At 43.3% G+C, this 26,813-nt stretch overlaps 1 protein-coding gene across 7 annotated transcripts in view; it reads right to left on the bottom strand.

Moving 5' to 3' along the window:
- The window catches only part of DACH1 (dachshund family transcription factor 1), a 1,193,143-nt gene that overhangs the window by 811,803 nt on the left and 354,527 nt on the right, over positions 1–26,813 (bottom strand). For all 7 annotated transcript variants that reach the window (XM_029603010.1, XM_029603012.1, XM_029603015.1 and 4 more), the window contains exon 2: positions 19,141–19,256. In XM_029603010.1, the coding sequence (XP_029458870.1) occupies positions 19,141–19,256 (116 nt within the window). The remainder of the gene's footprint in view (positions 1–19,140; positions 19,257–26,813) is intronic.

Genomic DNA, 26,813 nt, shown 5'->3' with positions numbered 1-26,813 from the left:
CTTTTATCTGAAAGAGTAAATAACCGATTCACATTTACCTGTTCTAGACATCTCATGATTTTATAGATCCCTATCATATCCCCCTTCAGCCATTGAATCTTCAGTTGCATCTGACAGTGACACCAATCAGAATGAAAGCAAACAGTGTTTCATTCACACTGAATTCAAAGCTTGATGCATGGATTTCACAAGGTGTTTGTTGCAGAAGTGGACCCTTGGGCCGAGGCAGCGTTGGTGCAACTAATAGGGAGGAGCCCTGCAGGTCCCTGCTGTCGGGAGGCAGAGCTGGCTGAATCAGAGGCCCAACTTGAGCTTTGTCAATATCTGCCCACATTCCCCTTAGGTTGAGTTCTTTGGTACTGGGGTCGGCTGGTCTTAGGTGCAGGCCTCTGTGATGGTAGAGACCCTTAGTGAAGAAAGTGTGTAGGCCAGCTGGAGGAGGAGGAGGTGAAGTCAGGCCAAGCAGAGATCATGGCAGGTGGCCATGGACAAGAATGGGATCAGGCTGGGGTCTGAAGTAGGCAGCATACTTTCGGAATCGTAGTCTAGGCAGTGGTTGAGGCAGGCAGAGTAGAAGCATAAATGAGGTCCAAGGGTCAAGCCAGAAGTCCAATTGGAAGAAGCAGGGGACAAGGATTAGAAGACAGGAACCAGGAAAGCAATAGCAAGCACACTCTTGAAGAGGTAACTTGTTGCCAAGGCACTAGAGGGGCGTAAGAAGTGGTCTTATTTAAGAGCCAAGCTGTGATGTCATCAGAGAGCACTGCCTGGTCATTCCCCCCACTGGCCCTTTAAATGTGAGGGAGTCAGCCACGCGCGTGCCTAGGAAGGGCTGGTGAGACGGCGTCATGGAAGGCGGGTTAGGTCCAGCGTCCTGCTGCAGGCTGCATCAGACTACAGTGGCTCAGCAGTCAGCTGTGCAGAGGAGGAGGTAGGCTGGTATCTGGGAGGCAGGTGAGAGTGGCCGTCCTTGGTCTTGCTTTGTGGACCGCCAAACATAACAGTACCTCCTTCTCTAAATCTCCTCCATGAGTGTTTAGGTCTCCCGGGGTGCACAACATGGAATTCCTTCAAGAGTTTCTTATCCAAGATATTGGAGGCAGTTCCCAAGTGTTCTTCTCTGATTCACATCTTTCCCAAGCGAGAAGATATTCCCCCTTTTTTCTGCATCATCTGACGTCTAAAACCTTCTTCAAATGATAGTAGTGTTCTCCTCAGTGGAGACCTCTTGCAGCTCTGGGGTTTTCCTGAAAGGCCATAAGAGGACCAAGGGTTTTAAGAGTGAGATGTGGAACACATTGTGAACTCCCAAGGAAGTGGGTAGCTGTAGTTGGTAGGTTACTGTGCTGAGTTGACAAATGACTGGAAGCAGTCCAATGTACTGGGAAGCATGGAGGGCACTCAGAGTCTGATATGGTGAGTATTTAACCATACATTTTTGCCAGATTTGAACTGAGGTACAGGCCTCCGTTGAACTTCAGTGCCCTTCTTTGCCTTTTAGGGCACCCCTTGGAGCATCTCATGGATGCAAATCCAAATGTTCTGGAGCTCCTGAGTTGGGATACTGATGAGGGGACTGACAACGGAAAAAGTAGAGGAGGAAAGGGCTACCTTCCATAGACAATTTGGAAGGGTGAGGAGCCCAGGCCATGCAGGTATGCGAGTTGTGAGAAAATGCTGCCCAGGGCAGGAGGGGCAACCATTTATCCTGTCGTTCATGTGTGTATGCTCTTAAAAATGTCTTCAGGGTATGGTTAGTCTATTCGGATTGTCCATTACCCTGAGGGTGTTATGCTGTCATGAAATCCAAGGAAACACTGAATTTTTTGCATAAGGAACGCATAAGGAATTGGGTTCCTTGATCAGACGGAAAATGTGCTGTGTGGACAGGCGGTCCAATTCGGGTGCAGAGAGAATCCTGGGAAGTAGAACAAAGTGAGCTATTTTTGAGAAGCGGTCGACCATTACCTAAATGATAGAGCAGCCATTAGAGAGAGAGGGCTGTACTATGAAACCAGTGGACAAATGGGTCCAAGGTTCCCTGTGGGCCGGCAATGGCTGTAATAGCCTCCAGGTTCATCCTAACAAGGGTTTCTGCTGCGTCCAGATGGGACAGGAGTCCATGTAAGCTCAGATGTCTTGTTGCATCTGAAGCCACCAATAATACTGTTGAAGAAGGGTGAGCGTCCGAGCCCGGCCAGAGTGACCTGCGACACAGGAGGCATGGGACCATCTTAATATCTTTTCTCTGAGTTTGCGTGGGACGACCATCTTCCTTAGTGGGACGGCCACGGTGGTACCCAGGAGAATCTTATCTGTGTCATTGATGTACCTGGGAGGTTCTAGGGTGTCCTCAGTCTTGAAGGAGTAGGAAAGTACATCCGCCCATCCATTTGTGAGTGCAGGCTGATATCTTAGCTTGAAATCAAAATGAGCAAAAAAGAGAGACGAGCTGGCCTGTCAGTCGTTTAGATGTTGGGCATGATGGAGATGCTCCAGATTCCTATGATCCGTATAAATGGTTATGCGGTGTTGAATGCCCTCTAGACAGTAGCACCATTCCTCAAGAGCCAATTTGATGGCCAGGAGTTCTTTATTGCTGATTCTGTAATCGCGTTCAGCCAGAGAGAACTTTTAAAAATAACCAAAACAAAACATGGGTGGAAGACTCGTTTGGAGGAGTGCTAGCTTAAGATGGTTCCTACCCTAATGGTAGAGGCATCCACCTCAATGATAAAGGGGTGTGCAGAGTCCGGATGGTTAAGGCATGGTTTCCACAGGAAGGCATCTTTCAGGTCTTGGAAGGCCATCACAGCCTCCGGTGGCCAGAGCTTGGTGTTAGCTCCTTTCTGTGTGAGTACATTGAGAATGGTCATCTTGGAGTAGTTAGCGATGAAGTATCGGTAATAGTTGGTGAAACCCAGGAACCTTTGCAGTCCATAATCCGCTTGGCTGGGGTCAATCTTGGATGTTCTTGAGTTTATTTGGATCCATGCTGAAACTTTTACTGGAGACAGAGTACCCAAGGAAGGAAAGATGCTCCTTTTCAAAAAGTACTTTACCAGAGTGACATATCGCTGGTTGTCACGGAGGAGTTGAAGTACCCAACGAACATCTTGCCGGTGTGAAGTGAAATCCTTGGAAAAGATGAGGATGTTGTCGAGGTACACCACAACACAGACATAAAGGAGATCCCAGAAGATTTTGTTCATCATCTTTTGGAGTACTGCCAGAGTGTAACACAAACCGAAGGGCATTACCAAGTATTCGTAATACCCATCCTGCGTACTGAATGCCATTTTTCACTTGTTATCAGCACAAAGTCGAATTAGGTTGTAGGTTCCTTGAAGGTCCAATTTAGTAAATATCTTCTCCCCTTGCAGGCGGTTGAATAGCTCTGAGATTAAAGGCAGTGGATAGCTGTCCTATTTGGTAATGGCATTTAGCTCCCAATAATTAATGCAGGGGTGGGGAGATCCATTCTTCTTTGAAATAAAAAAGAAGCCTGCGCAGCTGAAGAAGTAGAGCGTCAGATGAATTTCCTTTCAAGGTTCTCTTGGATGTACTCAGACATTACCTTTGTCTCCAGGAGCAACAATGGGTATACCCGGCTGTGGGTTGGTTTGATGTCGGGTAGCAGCTCTATCACACCATCGTACTCCCCATGAGTTGGTAGAGACAGGGCCTTTTTTGGAGAGAAGACATCTGAGAACTCAGCGTACTGCGGAGGGATGGCTGGTGCAGTGGCCGCCAGCATAAGGCACTGAGGGAGCTCCTCTGGTCTTTAAGCATGAAGTGTGATAGTTAGGTCCCCACTTGCAGAGCTCCATGGAGGCCCAGTCAAACTGAAGTGAATGGAGTTGAAACCAGGTTTTCATAGGATCATGGGGTGGATGGCCTTGTTGATAACATGGAATGCAAAGTAACATGGAGAGAGCCAATTCATACTGTTACTGGAGCTGTCGTGAGACTGATCCAACCTGGCAATGGGTCTCCATGGATGGAGAAGATGATTAGTGGAACTTTCAGGGAGGTGGTCAGAATGTGTTGGTGGTCCACCAAAGGTTTCATTATAAAGTTTCCTCTGGCTTCAGAAGTTACGATCACCAATGGAGAGTGTAATACGAAGGGTCAATTGGGGAGCCGGAATTGTGAAGCCAAGGGTTAGCGCCCCCACTGGACCCATAGACTCTAGAGTTTCCTGGTGTGATTGGACACTGCGCTATAAAATGCCCCAATCCACCGCAGTAGAGGCAGAAGCCAGACTGGCAACACCAGGAATGTTCCTCCAGAGTAAAGCGTCCTCGCTTGAGCTGCATCAGCCTTTCAGCATGTGCCCCTGCAACAGGATGCGCGGCAGGTGGGGATGGAGGCCATTGGGGGAGAGGAGTCATCGTAAGGACCCTTAGCAACGGCCGAAGCTCCCTAGTGGAGGTCGATTCTGCCTACCAGGTCAGTAACGACTCCGGGAGTTCACGAGCTGCCAGCTCATGTTTTATTCAGAATGTCAACGCCTCTAGGAAGAGGGAACACAGACAGACCTCTCTTCAGTCGAGTTTGGTAGCCAGAGTTTGGAAATCTGTCACATAATCTGAGAGGGATTGAGACCCTTGGTGAAGGCGGATGAGATCAGCGCTGGAGGTGCCAGACAGCCAGGTTCGTCAAAGACGGTTTTCAACACTGAGGCGAATCGTTAGAGGTCACGGCAGATTGGGTCGGCCATTCCCAAAGGGAGGAAGCACATGCTAGGGCCTTTATGTCGAGGAGGGAGAGGATGAATGTCATCTTAACTGAATCCTTGGAAAACTGTGCTGATTGGAGAGAAAAGTGCATATAGCACTGATTGATGAAACCCAAACACTTTTTCAGGTCCCCGACATATTGAGGAGGAGCAGGCAAGGGAATCATGGGATGACCTGTTACCACAGGAACGGGTGGAACAGCCACTGGTGGCATTGGGGTTGATATAGTTGCTGGGGAGTCTAGGTGAAAGTTGAGACATTCAGTGGAGACTAGAGATGTGAATCGTGTCCTCGATCGTCTTAACGATCGATTTCGGCTGGGAGGGGGAGGGAATCGTATTGTTGCTGTTTGGGTGTGTAAACTATCGTGAAAATCGTTAAAATCGTGAGCCGACACACTAAAACCCCCTAAAACCCACCCCCGACCCTTTAAATTAAATCCCCCACCCTCCCGAACCCCCCCCCCAAATGCTTTAAATTACCTGGGGATCCAGCGGTGGTCCAGAACGGCGGCGGTCCGGAACGGCCCCCTCAATTGAATCCTGTTGTCTTCAGCCGGCGCCATTTTGCAAAATGGCCGCCACAAAATGGCGGCGGCCATAGACAAAAACGATTCGACGCAGGAGGTCGTTCCGGACCCCCGCTGGACTTTTGGCAAGTCTTGTGGGGGTCAGGAGGCCCCCCCAAGCTGGCCAAAAGTTTCTGGGAGTCCAGCGGGGTTCAGGAAGCGATTTCTTGCGCGAATCGTTTTCCGTACGGAAAATGGCGCCGGCAGGAGATCGCTTGCCGGAGGTCGTTCAGCGGGGGTTCCGGACCGCCGCTGAACGACCATCCGAGGTGCATCAATAGCACTGGCCTGTTTCAACCCAGGTAACACATTAGGACGGAGTTCCTTTACCTTGTCCCGGAGCCGGTGATCAATCTGAGTGGCCAAGGCTATTAATTCATCCAGCGAGTCAGGTGTTTGACGAGCAGCCAGCTCATCCTTTAAATGGTTAATCTTACCTCTGCAAAAGAGAGAGTCTTGAGACATTTGGGGTCCCAGCGGAGTTCTGCCGTCAGAGTTTTGAATTATATGGCAAATTCAACCAACGATCTGTTGCCTTGCTTCAATTCCACCAAGGAAGAACCAGCTGCAGCACTTCGAGCAGGGTCATTGAAGACGGATTGAAACAAGTCCATAAATCCTTCTATGTCCTGCAAAATAGGGTCCTTGCATTCCCACAAGGTAGATGCCCAAGACAAGGCCCCACCATCCAGGTATGAAAGGATGTAGGTAGTCTTGGAGAGAGCCGTAGGAAATAAAGATGGCTGTAAGGCAAAATGCATGCAGCACTGTTTTAAAAAGCCCCGGGTTTTCTGGATTTCTCTGCAGAAGTGGATAGGAGCCGCCAATGGTACCTCCTGTAACTGACCTTCTTGGATGGAAGCTGTGCCTTGAACCTTCTGGGTGTGTAGCTGATGAAACGCTGAAGTAAGTTTCTCCAAGGCGTCTTGCTACTCCACGATGCACTGGACCAGGCCCGGTATGGCCTGCAAGGCATTAAGTTGTGCCGGATCCATGGAGTTAGCAATGTGTTGGTGTTTGAGGTAATTGTGGGTGGATCCTTGGGCCGGTGGCAGATGGCCATGCCCCCCGGGGGAAGATCCTGAGAGAGACCACCGGTTAGGCTCAGAGTATGGAGACAGACACACACTAGTTCTTTTATTAAACAGTATATTGAACCACCAGAGGTGGTAGTAGTAAGCTGGAAGTGCCTGGCAGGGCTGTAGTCCCTCAAGTACTGGAACAGCGATCCTGGTGTTGGAATGAGTTAGGCCCTCGAGGAGCGAGTACCTGGTTCCAGGGAAAGCTCTGAGAGAGAGATGGTTACTTACTGGTGTATTAGGCAGCGAAGACTTCCAGGCAGAATAAGTATTCAGCCACCAGTCCGGGAACATGGGCTCTCGAGGAGCGAGTACCGGTTCCTGACTGTGACCTGAAAGACAAAGAGAGAGCGAGGCCCCCAAGGAGCGGGTACCCCTGGTAAGTCCATGGAGGCAGAGTAGCTAGGAGAGAGCGGAACTGGTTCTGAATCCAACTCCTTGCTAACTCGATAGTTAGTGATTTCTGAGACCTTAAATATCCGGTACGGATGATGTCATCTCATGGGGTCGCCCCTGAGGTTCGCGCCACTGCTGGTACATCAGTCAGGGCCGCGCCGCGCACGCACCCTTAGGCTCTTGTGAATCATGGCAGATTGCAGCATCGAGCCAATCCGAGAACGCTGGAGAGAGTTGGCAGAATGACGCCGCGGCAACCAACCTTCCACTTGAGCACGAGGGAGTCACCGAGGAGGTAAGGAGGGCGGAGTGGAGACGTCGGGCAGTGACGGTCGCAACAGGAATAGGAGACAGGAGCTCCTTTCCAAGCGGGTGGACATCCCCAACGCCCTTCAGGGTCATCTAGGCACAGAGATCACAAGTGCAGACATCGTGGGAATCCCCCAGGCAAAGGACACAGACCTCGTGGGGGTCTGTGATGGACATGGTCCGAGGGCGTAGGGGCACCAGCAGAAACTGGTCAATGTGATGTGAGGAAGGCAAAAAAACCACTTTAAAGTAGCAAATTTCTCAAAAAAGAAGCGCGAGCTCTGAAACCACAAGGCGACAGCTCCACGGAAAAGAAGAGACTGGAGAGGGACCCTGTGTGGATACATGGTTGGCGGCAGGCTGGGCATGCTCAGTGTGCCTGTCAAAGTTTCTAGAAACAGAAATTTTCCAAGCCGGGCTCCATCCAAATGATGCCACCCACGTGTGAGGACTATAATCCTGCTTGTCCTTGGAGAAACTACTTTCTAAACATGCTATTGAGAGGAGAGGAAAGATGAGACAGTAGTGGAGAGGATACAAATGTCAATATCCTGGAGATTATTAGAAGTAAGAAAGAAGCAGCGATGTAAGTGCTGCAATCATTAGACCCGCCCCCCCCCATGACGTCACTAACATCGGACAGTTAAGACAGCCTCAACACCAGGCGTCGCGCGCCGGGCATCGCACGCCGAAGGGGCGCGACAAAAGGGCTCTCCCCTTTGTGCACCCCTTCGTGCAAACCTTTGTGTATATGTAAAAATTTATTTTTATGTTTCCTTTGTTAACTAAGCTGTTTCATTGTATTCGACAAAGGAATTTTTTCCTGCTTTTTCTGTTTCACTGTAAACCGGCATGATTTGCATTTAATGCAAGAATGTCGGTATATAAAAGTTAAAAATAAATAAATAATTGTGGTGAGTGGATAAGATTCTGGACGAGAGTGGTTAAGTATGAAAGCTACCAGATGATGATCAAAAAGGAGGAAAACAAAGGTAGAGCAGTCTAAGAGACAAAAATTAGACTACATAAAGGCAGAGGATACACTGGAGAGAAGTGTCATCCTTCATATGGCTTCTCTGGGAAGGAGAGTGTTACGACTGTCGCTGCCCAATGTCTCCACTCCGCCCTCCTTACCTCTATGGCGACTCCTCCCGCAGTTGACGGCCGTTTGGCTGCTGCGGCGTCTGCCTGCCGTCCTATCCGGCGTCCCCGGTCCGGCTTGGGCGCTGCCTCCCGGCATGCTGTCCAGCTGCCTAAGGGCACGCACGCCGCGCGGCCCTGCTTTAAATACTTTCTTTGGCGCGAACCTCAGGGGCGTCCCCCGGTGATGACGTCACGCATCCCGGATACAAAAAGCCTACACTACTGCTAGCTAATCTACAGCCCGATCCAGTAAAGTCCGTGGGAGAGCGGACTAACGCCCGCTCTCCCGGCGCGCGCACCGGCCCCTCGCCGGTACGCGCGATCCAGTATTTAAATTAGGCGACGCGGTGCAAACGAGGAAAAGGAGGCGCTAGGGACACTAGCGCGTCCCTAGCGCCTCCTTTTGGCCTGGAGCGGCGGCTGTCAGCGGGTTTGACAGCCGACGCTCAATTTTGCCGGCGTCGGTTCTCGAGCCCGCTGACAGCCACGGGCTCGGAAACCGGACGCCGGCAAAATTGAGCGTCCGGTTTTCGGCCCGACAGCCGCAGGCCAAATTCAAAATTTTTTTTTTTTTTTAACTTTTTTTTACTTTTGGGGACCTCCGACTTAATATCGCTATGATATTAAGTCGGAGGGTGCACAGAAAAGCAGTTTTTACTGCTTTTCTGTGCACTTCCCTGGCGCCGGAAGAAATTAGCGCCGACCTTTGGGCGGCGCTAATTTCTTAGAGTAAAATGTGCGGCTTGGCTGCACATTTTACTTACTGGATCGCTCGGGAATACCTAATAGGGCCATCAACATGCATTTGCATGTTGAGGGCGCTATTAGGTGCCGCGGGTGGGCCGCGTGTTTTCCTCCCCTTACTGAATAAGGGGTAAGGGAAAACACGCGTCCAGAGCAGGGTGACAGTGCGCTCCGACGGAGCACACTTTACTGGATCGACCTGCTAGTTAGCAAAGGTATTCGTTCAGGTACTCCTTACGGATGGGATTCGCTCTCCGTACCTAGCTACTCTGCCTCTCCACTATTGGACTTACTCTATTTGGGGTACCCGCTCTTCGGGGGCCTCTCTCTTCTCTTTCAGGTCGCTGTCTGGAACTGGTACTCGCTCCTCGAGGGCCCATGTTCCTGGACTCGCTGCCTGGACTTCACTTTTGCCTGGAAGATACCGCTGCCTACACCATCAGTGAGTTACTATCTACTTATCTCAGAGCTGTTCCCTAGAACCAGGTACTCGCTCCTCGAGGCCTGCCTCTATTCCAGCTCCTGTGATTCCTACAGAGAGAAACCGCTGTGTGAGTACTCAACCAATGAGGCTCTATTCCAGAACTCTGCATATACTTCGTTGTACTCATTATCTCAGTTTCTCTTCACTACAGCACAGCCATTGTGGGATCGCTGTTCCAGAGTCCTGAGGGACTACAAGCCCAGTTGGGCTTCATCTCTGCTCACTACTGCCACCTCTGGTGGCTCTTCAATACTTTTAATAAAAGATCTATCTGTGTTGTGTGTCCTAAGCTGAGCCTGACCTGTGGCCCCTCACGGGACTTTCCCCTGTGGGCGTGGTCAGCAGCCACAGTGTCCAAGGATCCACCCAAAACCTTACAAACAATAACAGAGGGTTAAGGTCTTACTATGATAATCTTATTTTGAGAGATTTTCCCATTATTGTTCCCATAAATATACATGGCTCATATATTTGGGATTGGAAAGATGGACAGATTTGTATTTGGTTGGACAAATTAGGTATAGTAGGATCTAGATGAGATGAGTCAGGGTGGCCAACCCATTGAAAGTTTTTGGATTCTGACACCCATATGACAGCTTAGACAAAAAAACAGAATTACATTGCTAACTCTCTGTCTCACTCTGTCATTTTAAGCTCTTTTTAGAAAGTTAGCACGTGGACATAATTTTTTAAATAAAGTTAGCACCAGAAAAGCTCACAGCAACAGTACTGGAAGAACTGTGGAGCCTTAGGGTACTGCAGCCTGGAAGATCACTAAGCAATCTATATTTTCATCAAACGGATGATATGCTACAGTAGCCTTGAATAGTTCCTATTGAGCTAGGGACAAATGTCAGGTTCCATTCATTTCCACCTAAGTGTTCAATAGCTTAAGAGTTCATCAAGGGTAACAGTGGCTACCCATTTGGCTTGCCTAGTCTTTTAGGAAAATCTAGGGCTAGAACAATACCACCAGAGACTTTCATATCAAGTAATCAATGAAGAGTATGGGGCAAAGCAAATGCCCAGACACATACGGTATATTATAACTACTATGGTATGCCTTACCAATAGTGTGGGCTCTCATTTTGAAAACAAACTAATTCAATTAGCATTTTTTATGCATGCTATGATTAATCAAGTCCATCTTACTGGGACTTGAGCATCATGAATCAGCCACATTAATTACTTACAAGGACAGTAGCTTAGAAACAACTGCACAGGCGCACATGTGTGCATGTTTTCCAGCTCGCGTCCAGAGATGTGTCCATTTTATAACATACACACATATGCGTGCATACTATAAAATAGGCTGAAAATGCATATGTGTGCGCAATTTTAAGTGGGCACATGCATATGCGCGCAAATTCCGCTTCTACTGCTTAAGTGGGGGGATTTTAGTAGACAAGTGTGCCGACATAACTACCAGTTTTCCCGGTTTGTTCCCATGTCCCTCAAGCAAGGGATAGGACTTCTAATCCTCCCAGGTTTAATAGCCTTTCTTCCCCCATGTTAGCCTCGACCTTTAAATCCCTGCTGACATGCCTAGTTTTTTCATTTTATTACTTACACGTCATCCATAACAGAAGTAAAGTTACATGGCAGGGGTCCCTGGGGCACGTTTGTGCAAGTATTACACACTGGTTTCATTGAGAAAACCAGGAACACCCATGCCCTGCACAGATCACGCCTATACACTGTCCCTTTCTTTGAAAAAATTTTTGTGTGCATAGCGGGTGATATGCAGGAACTTGGGCACCTTTTAAAATCCGCTCAGCATGCACCAGCCTGACTTGTGCGTATTATCTCCCAGTTTTCGCACACGACAGTCTTTTAAAATTCACCTTTTAATGTATAAGCCAGAATATGGTGGACTTCAGAACACTAATGGTTATTCTTTGTTTCAGGCTTGTCCCATGGGCAAAGAATTTTTGAGATGGTCAGGTACTATTTCATTTTGGGTAGGCAAGAGAGTTGGCAGGAGACCTTCAGATACTTGAAAGGTTTTAATGATGCACAATTGATAAACCTTTTCCATTGGAAAGAAATCAGTAGAACTAGGAGTCAGATAATGAAACTCCAGGGAGGACGACTCAGAACCAACGTCAGGAAATACTTCTTCACAGAGAAAGTGGTGGATGCCTGGAATGCCCTTCCAGAAGAGGAAGTGAAGACAAAAATGGTGAAAGATTTCAAGGAGGCATGGGATAAACACTGTGGATCCCTAAAGGCTAGAGGATGAAAATGAAGAAAAGAGGGCTTGGGGTAAACTGCTGGTGTGGTGGTTACTTCACCAGCTCTTTTCTTAGGAATGTCAGACTCTTCACTATACCCTCTTCAACTGATCCAAAACTCTGCAGCCCGAATATTAACCAGAACTTCTCTACGCCATCATATCACCCCTATTTTACAATCGCTACATTGGTTACCCATAAAGTTCAGAATAAAATACAAAATTTTCTCTATAGCTTAATTCATAACCATAATCATACATCCACCTGGCTTTGTTCACTACTGCGCATATACAAACCGACACGACACCTAAGATCACTTAATCAAAATTTACTAGATATCCCTTCTCCTAAACAAGCCAGACTAGACCTCACTAGAAAAAGAGCCTTTTCAATAGCTGGTCCAACACTTTGGAACACTTTACCAAACCATCTTCGCTCAATATCCAACCCTTCTCATTTCAAAAAATCTCTCAAAACCTATCTTTTTCAACTTGCATTCAATACGTCTTCTAACTAAACTCAATCATCCATACCAAACCTATATTCACAAACTTAATTACACCCATTACAATCCCATTTATGCTACTCACAACTACAACATATTTGCTCACTCACATGTCTCCAATTATCATATCCTCCTTCCTTCTCCCCTTTATTATTATATAATTTTTACGTTGTATTTTCCCCACTCCCCCCTCCCCCCCCCCTCCCGTTCCCCCTTTCCCCCAAAACAATAAGCCCATGGCCCCAAACTTTTATATTTTTTAAATCTTATATACTAGCATCCTGTCTAGTTATTGTCTATTTTTATGTAAAGTTTAAAAAAATTCCATTTTATTTTGATTATTTTATTTTTGTTTTAAATCTGTGAACCGTTTTTGATAAAATTCCTTTTTTAAAAAACGGTATACAAATACTTTTTAAATAAATAAATAAATAAATACTACCCTTAACCAATAAGCCTTCATACTGTTGATACAACTCAATTATTGTTCTCTGCTTTAGCGGCAGGGGCAAAAGAGGAAAAGGGGATTTAAATTTAGACAGCAACCAACAAGGACATTGGATTTTATGGTGTGGGAAAACAAATAAGCATGGGACGAAAACAAATAAGCAGGGGGATAACTTGCTGGTGTGGCGGTTATTACCCTTAACCAATAAGCCTGTTAGTTTGGATGCAACTCCAACATTGCTCTCTGCTTCAACGGCAAGAGGTAACAGAGAATTGGACTCAGACAGCATCCAACAAGGGCCCTAACTTTGACAGTTTGGGAAACTAAGGGGTACATTTTAAAACCCCTGCGCGCGTAAATCCTTCCGGATTTACGCACGCAGGGCACTCATGCGCCGGTGCGCCTATTTTGCATAGGCCGCCGGCGCGCGCAAAGCCCCGGGACGCGCATAAGTCCCGGGGCTTCCTAAAAGGGGCGGGAGGGGGTGTGTCCAGGGGTGGGTCCGGGGTCCGGGCGGGTCCGGGGGCGTGGCGACGGTTCGGGGGCGGGCTGGGAGGGCGGTCCCGAGTCCCCCGGCACTGCGGACTGTGCCGGGGGATGCTGGGGCGGCGCGCGCAAGTTACGCCTGCTTCAAGCAGGCGTAACTTGCCCAACAAAGGTAGGGGGGGGGATTTAGGTAGGGCTGGGGGGTGGGGTAGATAGGGGAAGGGAGGGGAAGGTGGGGGGACGCGGAAGGAAAGTTCCCTCCGAGGCCGCTCTGATTTTGAACAACCATGGTTTACCCTAGAGCTAAGAAAGATTAAACTACTGCTAAGACAAAATGAGGCTAAATGGCGCAAAAACCAATGCACCATCACTCTATCTACCTATAAATTAACTCTTCACCAATACAAATCCAATACATTAAGATCCAAGAGGAACTACTACGCATCCAAGATCAACCACCTAATCTTCGACGCTAAAGCCCTCTTTAGCTACGTCTCTAACCTCACTCAAATAAACACATCAGAAATCGCTCTCAACCAAGCCAAATCTAAAGCGGAAGAACTAGCGCTATTTTTCAACAACAAAATGAGCAAACTTCTAACTCAACTGCCCCCTAACACCACTTCTACTTCAACACCACCTCAGACCGCCTTCAAAAATACCCGCTTAGAAGAACTGGAACTCACTTCTTCCATTGAGATCCAAGGTATACTATGGAAAATGAAACCATCTTCTCACCCTTCGGACCACATCCCCTCGAAATTGCTTCTATCAATTCCTGACTCCATCTCCAAATCCCTGTCAGACATCATAAATTGCTCAATAACACAAGGATCTTACCCAGATGACCTAAAATTGGCCTCTCTCAAACCACTACTCAAGAAACCTAATCTAGATCCTAAACCCAAACAACTACCGTCCGATCGCCAACCTCCCCTTCATAGCCAAGATAATGGAGAAATTGGTGAACACCCGACTCTCAAACTACATTGAAGAAAACAACCTCCTATTCCCATCACAATACGGTTTCCGCAAAACACTAAGCACGGAGTCCCTCCTCATCTCCTTAACTGATCACCTCATCCTAGGCCTCGATAAAGGTCAAGCCTTCTTACTGATCCTACTGGACCTTTCTTCAGCCTTTGACACCGTCAATCATTCATTACTCATTAACCAGTTAGCCTCCATAGGTATCTCAGGCACAGCTCTATCTTGGTTCATATCATTCCTCAGCAATAGAGGATACAAGGTCAAGATACAGAACAAAGAATCCTCTCAACACCTGGCGTCAGTAGGAGTCCCACAGGGGTCCTCCCTGTCTCCTACTTTATTTAACATTTACCTTATACCTTTATGCCAACTTCTCACCGACCTCAACCTCAAACACTTCCTTTACACGGACGACATCCAGGTCCTGATACCCATTAAGGATTCCTTCGCAAAAACTCTGGCTTACTGGGATACATGCCTTCAAAAAATTAAACTCCTCCTCACCAGCCTAAACCTGGTATTAAATTCCGGCAAAACTGAACTCCTGCTCATCGCCTCAGAAAACAGCACCCTCACCTCTGCACAACAAGCCACGCCAACAATCACACAAATGAGAGTCCTAGGAGTCTTAATTGATAATCGCCTGAATTTCAAAGCCACTATTAACAAAACCACCAAAGACTGTTTCTACCAACTACAAGTGCTGAAAAGAATTAGACCACTTTTCCATGCCCAAGATTTCAGAACCATTCTACAAGCAATCATTTTTTCAAAATTAGACTATTGTAACACCATCCTACTTGGCCTTCCCGCTTCATACACCAAACCGCTTCAGATGGTGCAAAATGCAGCTGCACGAATTCTGACAAATACCAGGAGACGGGACCACATAACCCCCATTCTAAAGAGCCTCCATTGGCTACCTATACACTTTAGAATAATATACAAGGCCATTCTTACCACATACAAAAACATCAACCAACTGGCTCCCATTGACCTACAGATCCCTCTCCGAATACACAATTCGTCAAGACCGACAAGAGATGCATACAGGGGATCGCTACAGGTACCACCGTCCAAATCCACCAGACACTGCACACTAAGAGACCGGGCTTTCTCTACAGCCATTCCACCGTTATGGAACTCCATCCCCTCAAATCTCAGAACAGAACCATGCATCTCAACTTTCAAAAAAAGACTAAAGACCTGGATATTCACACAAGCTTTCCCGGACGCCAATTGATCGAACACCTCCAAGCCACCCCTAATCTCCAACTATACCATGGTTAACTAATCTCCAACACGGTTAACTAATCTCCAACTACACCATGGTCATCCTTATCTTCTATCGTTTACCTGTGTGAATTTAATAACCTTTCCTTTCTCTTCCTTCTCAGCCAAGTTCTTATCACCCTGTTATATGTAACTGCCTTTTCAACACCATTGTTATAGTTATGTTTACTATGCACCCCTGTTTTATGTGAACCAGCACGATGTGACTGCTGTCTCGAATGCCGGTATATAAAAATCTGAAATAAATAAATAAATAAATAAATAAAATAAACTTGCGCACGCCGACCCGGATTTTATAAGATACGCGCGTATCTTATAAAATCTGGTGTACTTTTGTTCACGCTGGTGGCACGAACAAAAGTACGCGCACGCGTATTTTTTGAAGATCTACCTCTAAGTAAGGGGGTGACTTGTATGGCACAGCAGATGCTACCATAAGCTTGCTGGACAGACTGGATCGACCATTTAGTCCTTTTTTGCCATCATTTTCTCTGTTTCTATGTTTCTATGACTAAGAGCCACCCTAGTAAGATTCTAATTTGAATATACATTCAATGGACATGAAAACAAAAACAGCCTGAGATCAACTAAGTCCATTAATATAGCAGCAATGCAACACCTAGGAGTGACCTGACATCCCGATACAGCATTCTGAAAGTAGTAATATCGGCATATTGACCTGCATTCAGCTAATCCATTAAGTCAACTGAGAGCAACACAACTTTGATCCAATTGATGCATGAAGTCTGGTTGGACATTTCATTTCACTGGTGCTGGTTGTGCCTTAAGTTTTGAAACTGTATTATCCAGAAGTAAATTAATAAATATGATAGAATGTTTCAGTCAATTGTAAAGGTCTTTACCAACAGGATGGTATTCATCTGTCTGATACAGAACAGGACATCTTTAATAATCAGTGGCAGGAAGTACTGTAGCTCCTCTTTTTTGGTCAGACCACAGTGTAATTTATAGACAGTAATGGGGAAATCCTGCAGCTACTCCAGACCTGTGGTAGGGGTACCTGAGCCAAGGCTTGTATAGCAATGGGTCATACAACACCTTACCTTGATTTGGTGTTCTCTATTCCTTATAGAATATGGACGCTGTGCATCAGGTCACATAGATTTGTGGTAAAGGTGCTGTCATGTTAGACTGAAAAGCAGGTGGCATGTGTCAAGAAGCTGGGTGCAGCCACACTGGGAGGGGTCAACCTAGCTTGGAAACACAGCAGGAGCTTCAGGTTGCATTGGAAAGCCACAAGGCATAAGGTGAGTACAGCAATGCCAGAAGAGATCATCCTAGCTTGGAAACAAAGCAAGGGCCCATGTCTTTACAGAGATCTGACCTAGCAAATATGTCAGGCCGGCAAACCTGGGAATTTTGAATTTCCTAACTTGTCCAGGATGGGCAGTCAAGCAAACTTGGCTATTTCTTAAAATAAAGCTGAGGCCTTTTAATTCCACTCAAGACTTATTTATTGGCTTGAGGGAGCTAAGTTCTGAGACGGCAGGAAGGGGTGACTGGAGGGCAGAAATCAAATAAAATGTATTTATCATTCACCTTTTCTAATGACGCTCAAGACGAGGTATAAAGTAACCAAATATGATATAACAAACATATATGCTAAACAAACATAACAAAATAACCAAAATAAACATAGAAAAATAATGGCAACAAAGACTCAAGGAACCATAAAATATAAATATCATATAATGAATATAAAATAGTATTAAAACCAGCAACAATAAGCCTAAACCAGGAGGAAAAAAAACAAATTCTAGTTAAAGAGCATTCTCAAATAGCCAGCCTCTCTTGGCAGGGTGTTCTCTAAACAAGAGCCAATATAAGAATAGGCCCTTGACCATGCACAACCATTTTCATATCAAGAAGGAAAATTGAATTTGCATTCTTAATGAGTGCTCTGACATTTTATGATAGATAATTGGGGCCTAGTCCTTTGAATGGTTTAAAATTAAAATTTTAACTGAATACACGATTTGAATGAGAGCCCATGTTGTCTGTCACAAAAAAAGGAGTACTAGTTAGACTTAGCACATGATTCACTAAGGGATTTTCCCACAGACACAAAATCTGGCCCTTGAAATAGCTTTTTATGGCATAAACAACCACCTACCCCACCCCACCTTGTTTAGCTACTACATATTTATGCTGGTAGAAAAGTTATGAAATCAGAACTTAAACAGAAGAGAAATACAGAAAATGCATTTTAGAAAGTCCATGTTTAGACAAAATATAAGGGTAATCATTTTTAGAGTGTGGCAAGAACTTTGTATTTTTATATCTTTTTGTAGGGGGTTTCTCTTTGAGAGATCAGCAGGAACAGTAGGGGTAGACTGTCTCTTCCAAAATAAAGCTACAAAGGTTTTGGTTTTTTTTATTTGGAGATTTCTTTATTGGTTTAATTACATTCTTTCCACACTCATGGTCTTGTAGAGCTTTATAAAAAAATAACTACTTGCTCACTATGGCCAGGATTCAGCATTCAACACAGAATGCAGAATCCTGCGAAAACGGGGGCGGAGGGGCAAAAGGGGGGGTGAGCCTGCGAAAGCCCGCAGTCTTCGCACCACTGTGGTGCGCCGGCTGCTGGCTTTCGCACAGAATAGCGCCACCATGAAAGGAGGTGCTATTCGGCATGCTACTGCCGACAAATTGTTAGAAATATTATTGCGGCAGCGAAAACACTGCCGACTCCGCCCCTCCCCGCCCCCTAATTTGCACAAATCACATGCGAAAAGGCCCTTTTCGCATGCAATATGGCCTTATCGTGTGCGTTAGGGCCCTAACGCACACGATAAGGGTCTAGAAAATAACCCCCTATGTGGCTTATTTCAAGTGCTCAAAGATTCAAACTTATACTTTATTTAAACCATGAAGAAGAATGAATAATATTCATCAATAAGTAGTCAATGCAGTTACAAATATATTAGCTTAGCAATTGAAAATCCAGATAAAAATAATTCAAATTACCAGCAGAGAAGAGAAAAGAGAATGAGAGCTGATATGTAGCATTTGGATTTAGAATGTTATCAAGTGCTTTTAATTTCATTAAAATGAACAATAATTACAGCAAACTGATAGCGAGGGCTACATAAAATGTGTGTACTTTAAAATATTCTTTTATTTATTTATTCATTTTACTTTTTTAAACTGCTTTTATGTCCCATGTACATTAAACAGGTGACATTTATTTTGTATTACATTTATAAACTGCTTTCCAGATTGCTCCAGGCAGGATGCAACATTAATAAAATATCTTTAAAATGTTGCAGAATTATACTTTTCAACATAAAATTGCAAGTGATGCCATATTAGAATATGAAATGTTAGCACTGGACAATTAGCAGCCACATTTAGTGGGCACTAAATGACAGTACACGTTTATTGAATCTTGCTTCTAATATGGCAATTTATAAAAAAAAATATATATATATATATTCATTCTAGAATGTTTTTAAGTGAGTGAATATGCACCTGGCAGTGGGCATTATCCGGTAATTGCTTTTGTTATCCTTGGCATATTCTTAGATATTCACATCTTTGCTTTAGGACATCTATCAATGAAGACAATTATCTCATGATAATGCCCACTCCCCCCAGGCACTATCACTTAATTACAATTTTAAGTGAGTGGCATATCATAATAATAATATCTGGCAACTAAATTCCATAACTGAATCTGTTGACAACACTCTTACCTGTTGGAGGGATCATTCCAGGAGACATTAGGCCTGGGACAGTATGTGGCATAATATGAGAATTCTCTGGAGAGGTGACACTTTGTGTTCTTTTAGGAGGCCTTCCCGGTCTAGAACTGAAAACAAACACAAATTATTATTATTATTATTATTATTATTTTACAATTAAACTGTTGTTTTTAACATAATTTCAAAGTTGTTTCAAGTAGGAACATGGACTGTAAATAAATTTGTTTCAAGGACGGTTGCTTTTGCAGTTAGATGTAATAGACTTCCATCACTAATTAGATTACATGCTGAATTCATTTTCTTCATTGAAGATCAGCCGCTCTCGATGCATAATTCATAGCCTGCACCTCGTTACCTGCTTCTTCATATTAATATCTATACACAGTTTGAATTGCCTCGTTTGCATATGCTAAAGTTCTGCATGCAGCCTTCAGCATGAAAATTATGCACTAACTTGTAATAATTATTACAGTCAGCCTGCTATTGATTTATGAGACTTTTAAAAACCAAATATGTGTAGTACTTGTAATGAATGATATTTTAAGGTTCTTCAGGAAATTAAAAGGCAATGGCTGCCTAAGGAAATGTTCTGCTTGTTTGATTTAATACTACAGTTAGCTGGGAGGTGGAATGAAAGAGTGATTCAGACCTATAGCACATTTTTCGATGATATGTTTTATTACTTTACACTGCTAGCCTGATATCTCGATGATGAATGACAATACATATCTAATGTGTGAAAAGGTCTTGCAATTTCTTTACTTTTTGTCATTTAAAAGATGTCAAGTTCTCATTTAACCCTTATTCAATATGAGAGAAAACCTGTGCTGGTTTTCGTATGTTTTACCATACGAAAACATTGATATACTATATAGAATTACCAAACTAGATTATAATTATTTGTAGAATATTCTTCAGAGGTTAGCACTATAAAATCTATAGGCGCTCCTGTGGTAAAAATGGAGCTGTCTCTTCTTTATAGATATGGTAAAGACTACAATTAAGTTATAATATTCCTCACTGAATGCTGACAAATTTGCTCGTCCATTGGAATGTACTAATATTAAATATTGCAACTCCAAATGCAACTGCAACACACCACGCCCCCTACACAAGCATCTCGCACCACCATCTTCCCTCCCTTGCACCACCTTCCTCCCACCTATCCCCCCCCTTCCCCCTTTCAACCCTCCTTGCCAACCTTAACCTTAAAATATCCTCATCAACAAGTCATTTATGTACATATGTTATATACTATATCAAATGTTCCATGTAATCCTGTTATTTCTGTTACAATTCGTTATATTTTATTACAATGTTATAATTTATTATATTTATTACAATGTTATAATGTAAAATAGGGCTGTTACTACCCTATTCTTTTAGTTATCTGGAAACCGATGTGATATCTCGATCGAACATCGGTATATAAAAGAAATAAATAAATAAATAAATAAATAAATCTGCCAGTTGCTTTGTGAACCTAGAGAGTATTCATACATAAGCAGAAGTAAATAATTGATAGTTAAGCCTGGGTGGCACATATAATTCTGTACATGGCACTGAGCCAAGAGAAAAAGAATATTCTTATAGGGCCTCATTTTCCAAGCCACTCGCACGCGATACCAGGATGGGGGCGGAGTCAGGGCGGAGCCGGCCCCGAAAGAGGAGGAGTTGGGGCGTCACCGGGGCCGACTTTGCACCGACGCCGCGAACAGCGAAAAGGTGCCTTTTCGCTGCCTATTTCGCTCCCAATAGCTACACCTCCTATGGTGGCGCTATTGGGTGCGAAACCGGCAGCTATCACACCGCGACGGTGCGATTGCTGCCGGCTAGCGCAGGCCCGCCCCCCGTTTCGGCCCCCCGCCCCTCATCTTCTAAAGTATCGCAGGCCTGCGATACTTTAGAAAATGAGGCCCACAGGGACAAATGTGCAATTCACCAGTGTCACCACTGTATATGCCTGGATCTGTCAAACTTCTCTGATGATGTTGCTTCTATAGAAACTCACTTTGTAAGAGAATGCTTATAAAACTGGCTTCATCATTTCAGTTTTTGATGATGCAAAAATAAACCAGAAGGGACACAACTAACAGTACTAAACAGTAAAAACACAATTATACCAAATTGGTTAACACAAATAATGTTATAGCACCCAAATTCTTGGCTTTGAAGCATATGTATGGACATATCGCATTTTTGTTTTAAATCTGTTCTAATCTTAACCTGATTAACCGTCTACTTCATATCACTTTTTTTTTTCAAGAATACTTTCACTCTATATGTAGGGAGGCAATCTGGTAGGATAATGCAAAATGAATTCTTAACAAAAAAAATAGTGAATAAAACAGATGGGGTTTTACTGCAAATTTAGGAGATTTCAAGGCCATATTCTGAAGTAACTGTGTGTATTTCAGATTCAGAATAACTGTATCTATAAGTTATAAGTAATATGAAATAAGAACAGTGAAAAATAAACCATGTCTAATATTCTAAAATATGTATAATTAGAACAGTTAAAGACAAACTAAACTCACAATATTTCTATAATTCTGAAAAGTTATATTAGGAACACTAAATAATATATTTACATCCCCAGATTATATATGAAAGCATATGCATATTCATTAAAACTGAGATTAAGTTTTTTGTCTGCATGTTGTCCCTCAACTCAATTCCTCTGTAATATTTAATATACATGAATAATATACATGCATAAAAATATGGTAGCCATGTAAGGATATCTTGCAAATGTTCACAAATCTAATAAACATGGCATGTAACAGAGACAGGTGGCATTGTACAATGTTTCACTTGAAATGGTCAACCTTCTGCAGCATGAATATAATTTATTTATGTTGAAGCAGGAATTGCTGTACTTGGATTGCAGTAGCACAGAACAGTGATGAATGGCAAGCCAATCTTCACCCTTTCAGAAAACGACTCAAATAACCCCAGCCCAGAAAGTAACCAAGCTTCCATTCAGAACCACATTATTTTGAATGGCTTCCATTCCTTTAGCTTGATCTAAAGAGATCACACGAATACCCAATAGTTTAAAAACGGTATAAGGAAGGGCAACAAAAATAATAAAGGAGAAGGCATGGCTTCCTTATAAAGAATGACTAAGCAGATTAAGGCTCTACAGCTTGGAAAAGAGACAACTGAAGCACAATATGATACAGGTTTATAAAATTATGACTGGAATAGAATAAGTTAATAGAGAACATTTATTTACGCTAGTCAAATATAGGCTAAGGGAAACTCCATGAAACTGGCAGTCCATTTAAAACAAATTTAAGAAAGTATTTTTTTCAATCAATGGGCAATTAAACTATGGAATTTGTTACCTAAGAATATGGTCAAGTTTAGTATTATAGCTGAGTTTATAAAAACCTTGAAGAAGTTTCTGGAGTATAGGTCCATTAATAGCCAAATAGACTTTGACATCTCAACAAGGAAAGGATCTCCACATTTAGAAATGCCTGGTACTTTAAAGAAATACAGAATGGCCACTGTCAGAGAAAGGATGCTGGGCTTGATAGACCAATGATCTGACCCAGCAAGGCATTTCTAATGTTTATTTATTTAGTTATACTTGATTACATGCTTATCATTTCAGCCAACAGTATATTCACCAAAAGGATGAGCTATATCACAAACAATTATGTTCTTATGTAAAAGCCTGTAAATCCTATACAATCCTGCAATATCTCAGCCTTGGAGTATAGCTGTTTGAAATACACAAATCAGTAGTCAAAAGTAAGGCTAACTTATGACACACTTTTATGAAGCATCTCAAAGTATGCATTGTAGTTATAGAAGCTGGTTCAGTGACCAAAGTACATACCTTTGCACCTTTGAATGTATGCATTATGCATTTACCCATATTTGGCACTCAGTTGCCAAGCTTCTGAACTTTCTGCTGTATTCAGATGTTATACAAACTTTATTCACAGGGTACTAGATGGCCAGAGACCAGTATAACTGGTGTAAAAATAAAATAAAGCAGATACAAACTTAGGGCCTGATTTTATTTATTTATTTATTTATTTTACCATTTTTATATACCAGTATCCGTTTACACATCATACCAGTTTACATGTAACAAAAAGGACAAGCCAAAACGAGGCATATCTTTTACATGGAACATTTTCAAAACCATTTACAAACTTGAAATTGGGTTTTACATGTGTAAATGCACTTTACCTGTTTAAGTATGCTTTTGAAAATTGCTATAATATATGCCTTTGAATTTAGCATAGGTTTTATCCACATTAAGTGCACTTAATGTGGGTATATGGCTTTTGAAAATTGCTATGAATCATGATATGTTTACATGCATAACTCCTTTGAAAATTCACCTGAAACAGTTTTCAGCTGAACTAGCATTGTGAAATAGTAGCACCAATTCAGTCCCAGCCTCATTATAATCTCCATTTTACTTTTCCCACTAACATATACATCGGCTACAAAACAGCAACTTTACATTCTGGTCACCATATCCCAAAAAAGATATAATTGCACTAGAGAAGGTACAGAGAAGGGCAACCAAAATGATAAAGGGGATGGAACAGCTCCCCTATGAGGAAAGGCTAAAGAGGTTTGGACTGTTCAACTTGGAGAAGAGACGGCTGAGGGGGGATATGATAGAGGTCTTTAAAATCTTGAAACATAGAAGTCACGTCAGAAAATGACCTTATGGCCCATTAAGTCTGCCCAGCAAGCTCTCATAGTTACCAGTTTCCCATACTATCTGTTACTCAGTCCGCCAAGGTCAGGGCTCATATTAGTTACTGTTTGAGTCCATTTTCCTCCCTTGCTCTGCCGTTGAAACAGAGACTAATGTTGGAGTTGCATTAGAAGCGTAGAATCAAGCATTTGGTTAAGGGTAGTAAACTCCACAACAAGCAAGTTTCCCCCATGCTCTTGTAGGTTACTGTTTGGGTTCAATTACCTTACCCCCCTGCAGTTGAAGCAGAGAGCAATGTTGGCGTTGCATCAGAAGTGTATTATCAGGATTTTTCGTTAAGGGTAGTAACCACTGCATCAACCAAGTTACCCCATGCTTATTTGTTATTCCAGACTGTACAGTTCTATGTCCTTGTTGGTTGTTGACTGAATTCCATTCTTCTTTTCCCCCTGCAGTTGAAGCAGCGAGCACTAACTAATGGAGTTGCATCACAGTATGAAGGCTTATTTGTTAAGGGTAGATTCCATCACATCAGCAAGTTACCCCCATGCGATGGCTTATTTGTTAAGGCTAGTATCCGCCACACCAGCAAGTTCCCCCCAAGCCTCTTACTTCATTCCTCTCCTCCTTGTCTTTAGGGATCCATAATGTTTATCCCATGCCCTTTTGAAATCTTGCACAGTTTGCCTTCACCACCTCCTCTGGCAAGGCATTCCAAGCATCCACCACCCTCTCTGTGAAGAAATATTTCCTGATATTGATTCTGAGTCGTCCTCCCTGGAGTTTCATTTCATGTCCCCTAGTTCTATTGGATTCTTTCCAGAGGAAAAGGTTTCTTGTTGATCATGCATCATTAAAACCTTTCAAGTATCTGAAGGTCTGTATCATAACTCCTCTGTTCCTCCTCTCCTCCAGAGTATACATATTAACCTCTCCTCGTAAGTCATTTGCTGGAGACCTCCCACCATTTTGGTCGCCCTTCTCTGGACCGCCTCCTGTCTCTATCCCTTTTGAGATATGGTCTCCAGAACTGAACACAGTACTCCAGGTGAGGCCTTACCAAGGACCTGTACAAGGGGATTATCACTTCCTTTTTCTTACTAGATATTCCTCTCTCTATGCAGCCCAGCATTCTTCTAACTTTAGCTATCGCCTTGTCACATTGCTTCACCATCTTTAGATCACTAGACACTATCACCCCAAGGTCTCTCTCCTGTTCCGTGCACAGCAGAGCTTCACCTTTCATCAAATACAGTTCCTTCGGATTATCACATCCCAGATGCATGACTCTATACTTCTTGGCATTAAATCCCAGTTGCCATATCTTCGACCACTCTTCAAGCTTCCTTAAATTACGCCTCATTCTCTCCACTCCTTCCGGCGTATCCAGTCTGTTGCAGATCTTCGTATCATCCGCAAATAAACAAATTATCCCTTCCGCAATGTCGCTCACAAAGACGTTGAACACCGATCCCTGCGGCAACCTTTGTGGAGCAGTGCAGGTCTGCCAGCCAGAATATAAGATTTGAGAAGCTGTCATAGTCTACGTGAATCGGGGTTCCAAACGTATTGATCAGATTTTGGTTATATAGCACGCATAGACAAGCGCCTTAGTACAAGGATAAGCCGGTTTGGGAGAGTTTTAAGCCATCTAGATATCGGAGCAAATTAAGTGGCAAGTTCACTGAATACTTTTGCGGAGAATTCAAGGATAAATCGGATTATAAATGTAATTGTGGTTATTATCCCCCTGAGGAAGCTGACATCAGAGAAACAAGGGCCTCTTGTCGGGGTCACACTACAGTGATAAATAAAGCACTGCCCAGATGTGAGGAGTTGTATACAGTGAAGATCGCCATAGGAGGATACGTTTAAGAGATTTAGTCTAGGATATACGAACATATTTCTGTGTTCAAGTTCAACTTTAATGATTAAAACAATAAAAAATAGGCGAAAGCCAGATGTAGTGTTGCAAGTGGTTGCATGAATACCACAGGGCACACAGATATATGATTTGGAGTGTCTTATAATATGTTACTGTTAGATTAGGCTTTATGGCAAGTCACGTCACTGTATCTTAAATTTGTTTTTAATAGGTATGAATGTGTGAGTGTATGATGTGTTTTAGGACACACTAGTTGAATTGTTTGAAATTATGATAATAAACATCGAACCTTTCTCTTATAATATATGTGTGATTTACAAGTTATAAAATGGCCATATCCCTCGACATGTGCCGACATAAGAGTGCATATGTATGCCTGCACACCAGTTTGAAAGTTATCATCCCTACAACTAAACTACTTTTCAGTAATTACAAAAAGATTGCAATAGCAGAACCTGTTATAGATATCTTTATATCATAATTTACATTTGACAATTTGACCATTTTAAATTCAGGATTTGGTAAATCTAGTGGTCTACTTATACCAAAATAAAATTTAGTTTACTACAGTTTGGGGCACTGCCCCAGATTAGCAATCTATTGCTAACAAATTTGACAGATTAATTCTACAATGAATTAATATGACATCCGCTGGTGAGACCTTTTAAATATTTTAATGTACATTTTTCAATTTAAAAGACTGCAATGATAAATCTGATATTTATCTCATAAAATGTATTGTTTCTCTAGGTACCTTACCCTGTTACCCCTGTTAGTCCTAGTAGTAGTAGTAGTAATTACTAAATGAATACCTAAAGCAAAATCCTTACTGTTGTGAAAAAAGAACAAAACAGGAAAAACAGAGAAACAAAAGTAGAACAGATCCAATTAGGGGTTAGGGTTTGCTTCTTTTCATCTTTTTAAAGAACACTAAATGCATAGTAACTGAAATGGATAAAGAGAATGTTTATTCCAATATTAAGATGTTAGCAGAAGGAAAGAATGCTTTCTCTTCCTTCCCCCTCAATAATTGTGAGAGGATTTTATTTTTGCATGTGAATTTCATTGTGGTCACTGTACATGACA

Source organism: Rhinatrema bivittatum, chromosome 5 (assembly GCF_901001135.1).
Source record: "Rhinatrema bivittatum chromosome 5, aRhiBiv1.1, whole genome shotgun sequence".
Classification (NCBI taxonomy): Eukaryota; Metazoa; Chordata; class Amphibia; order Gymnophiona; family Rhinatrematidae; genus Rhinatrema; species Rhinatrema bivittatum.
The sequence above is the reverse complement of the archived record's forward strand: the minus strand, read 5'-3'. Positions and strand labels throughout refer to the sequence as shown.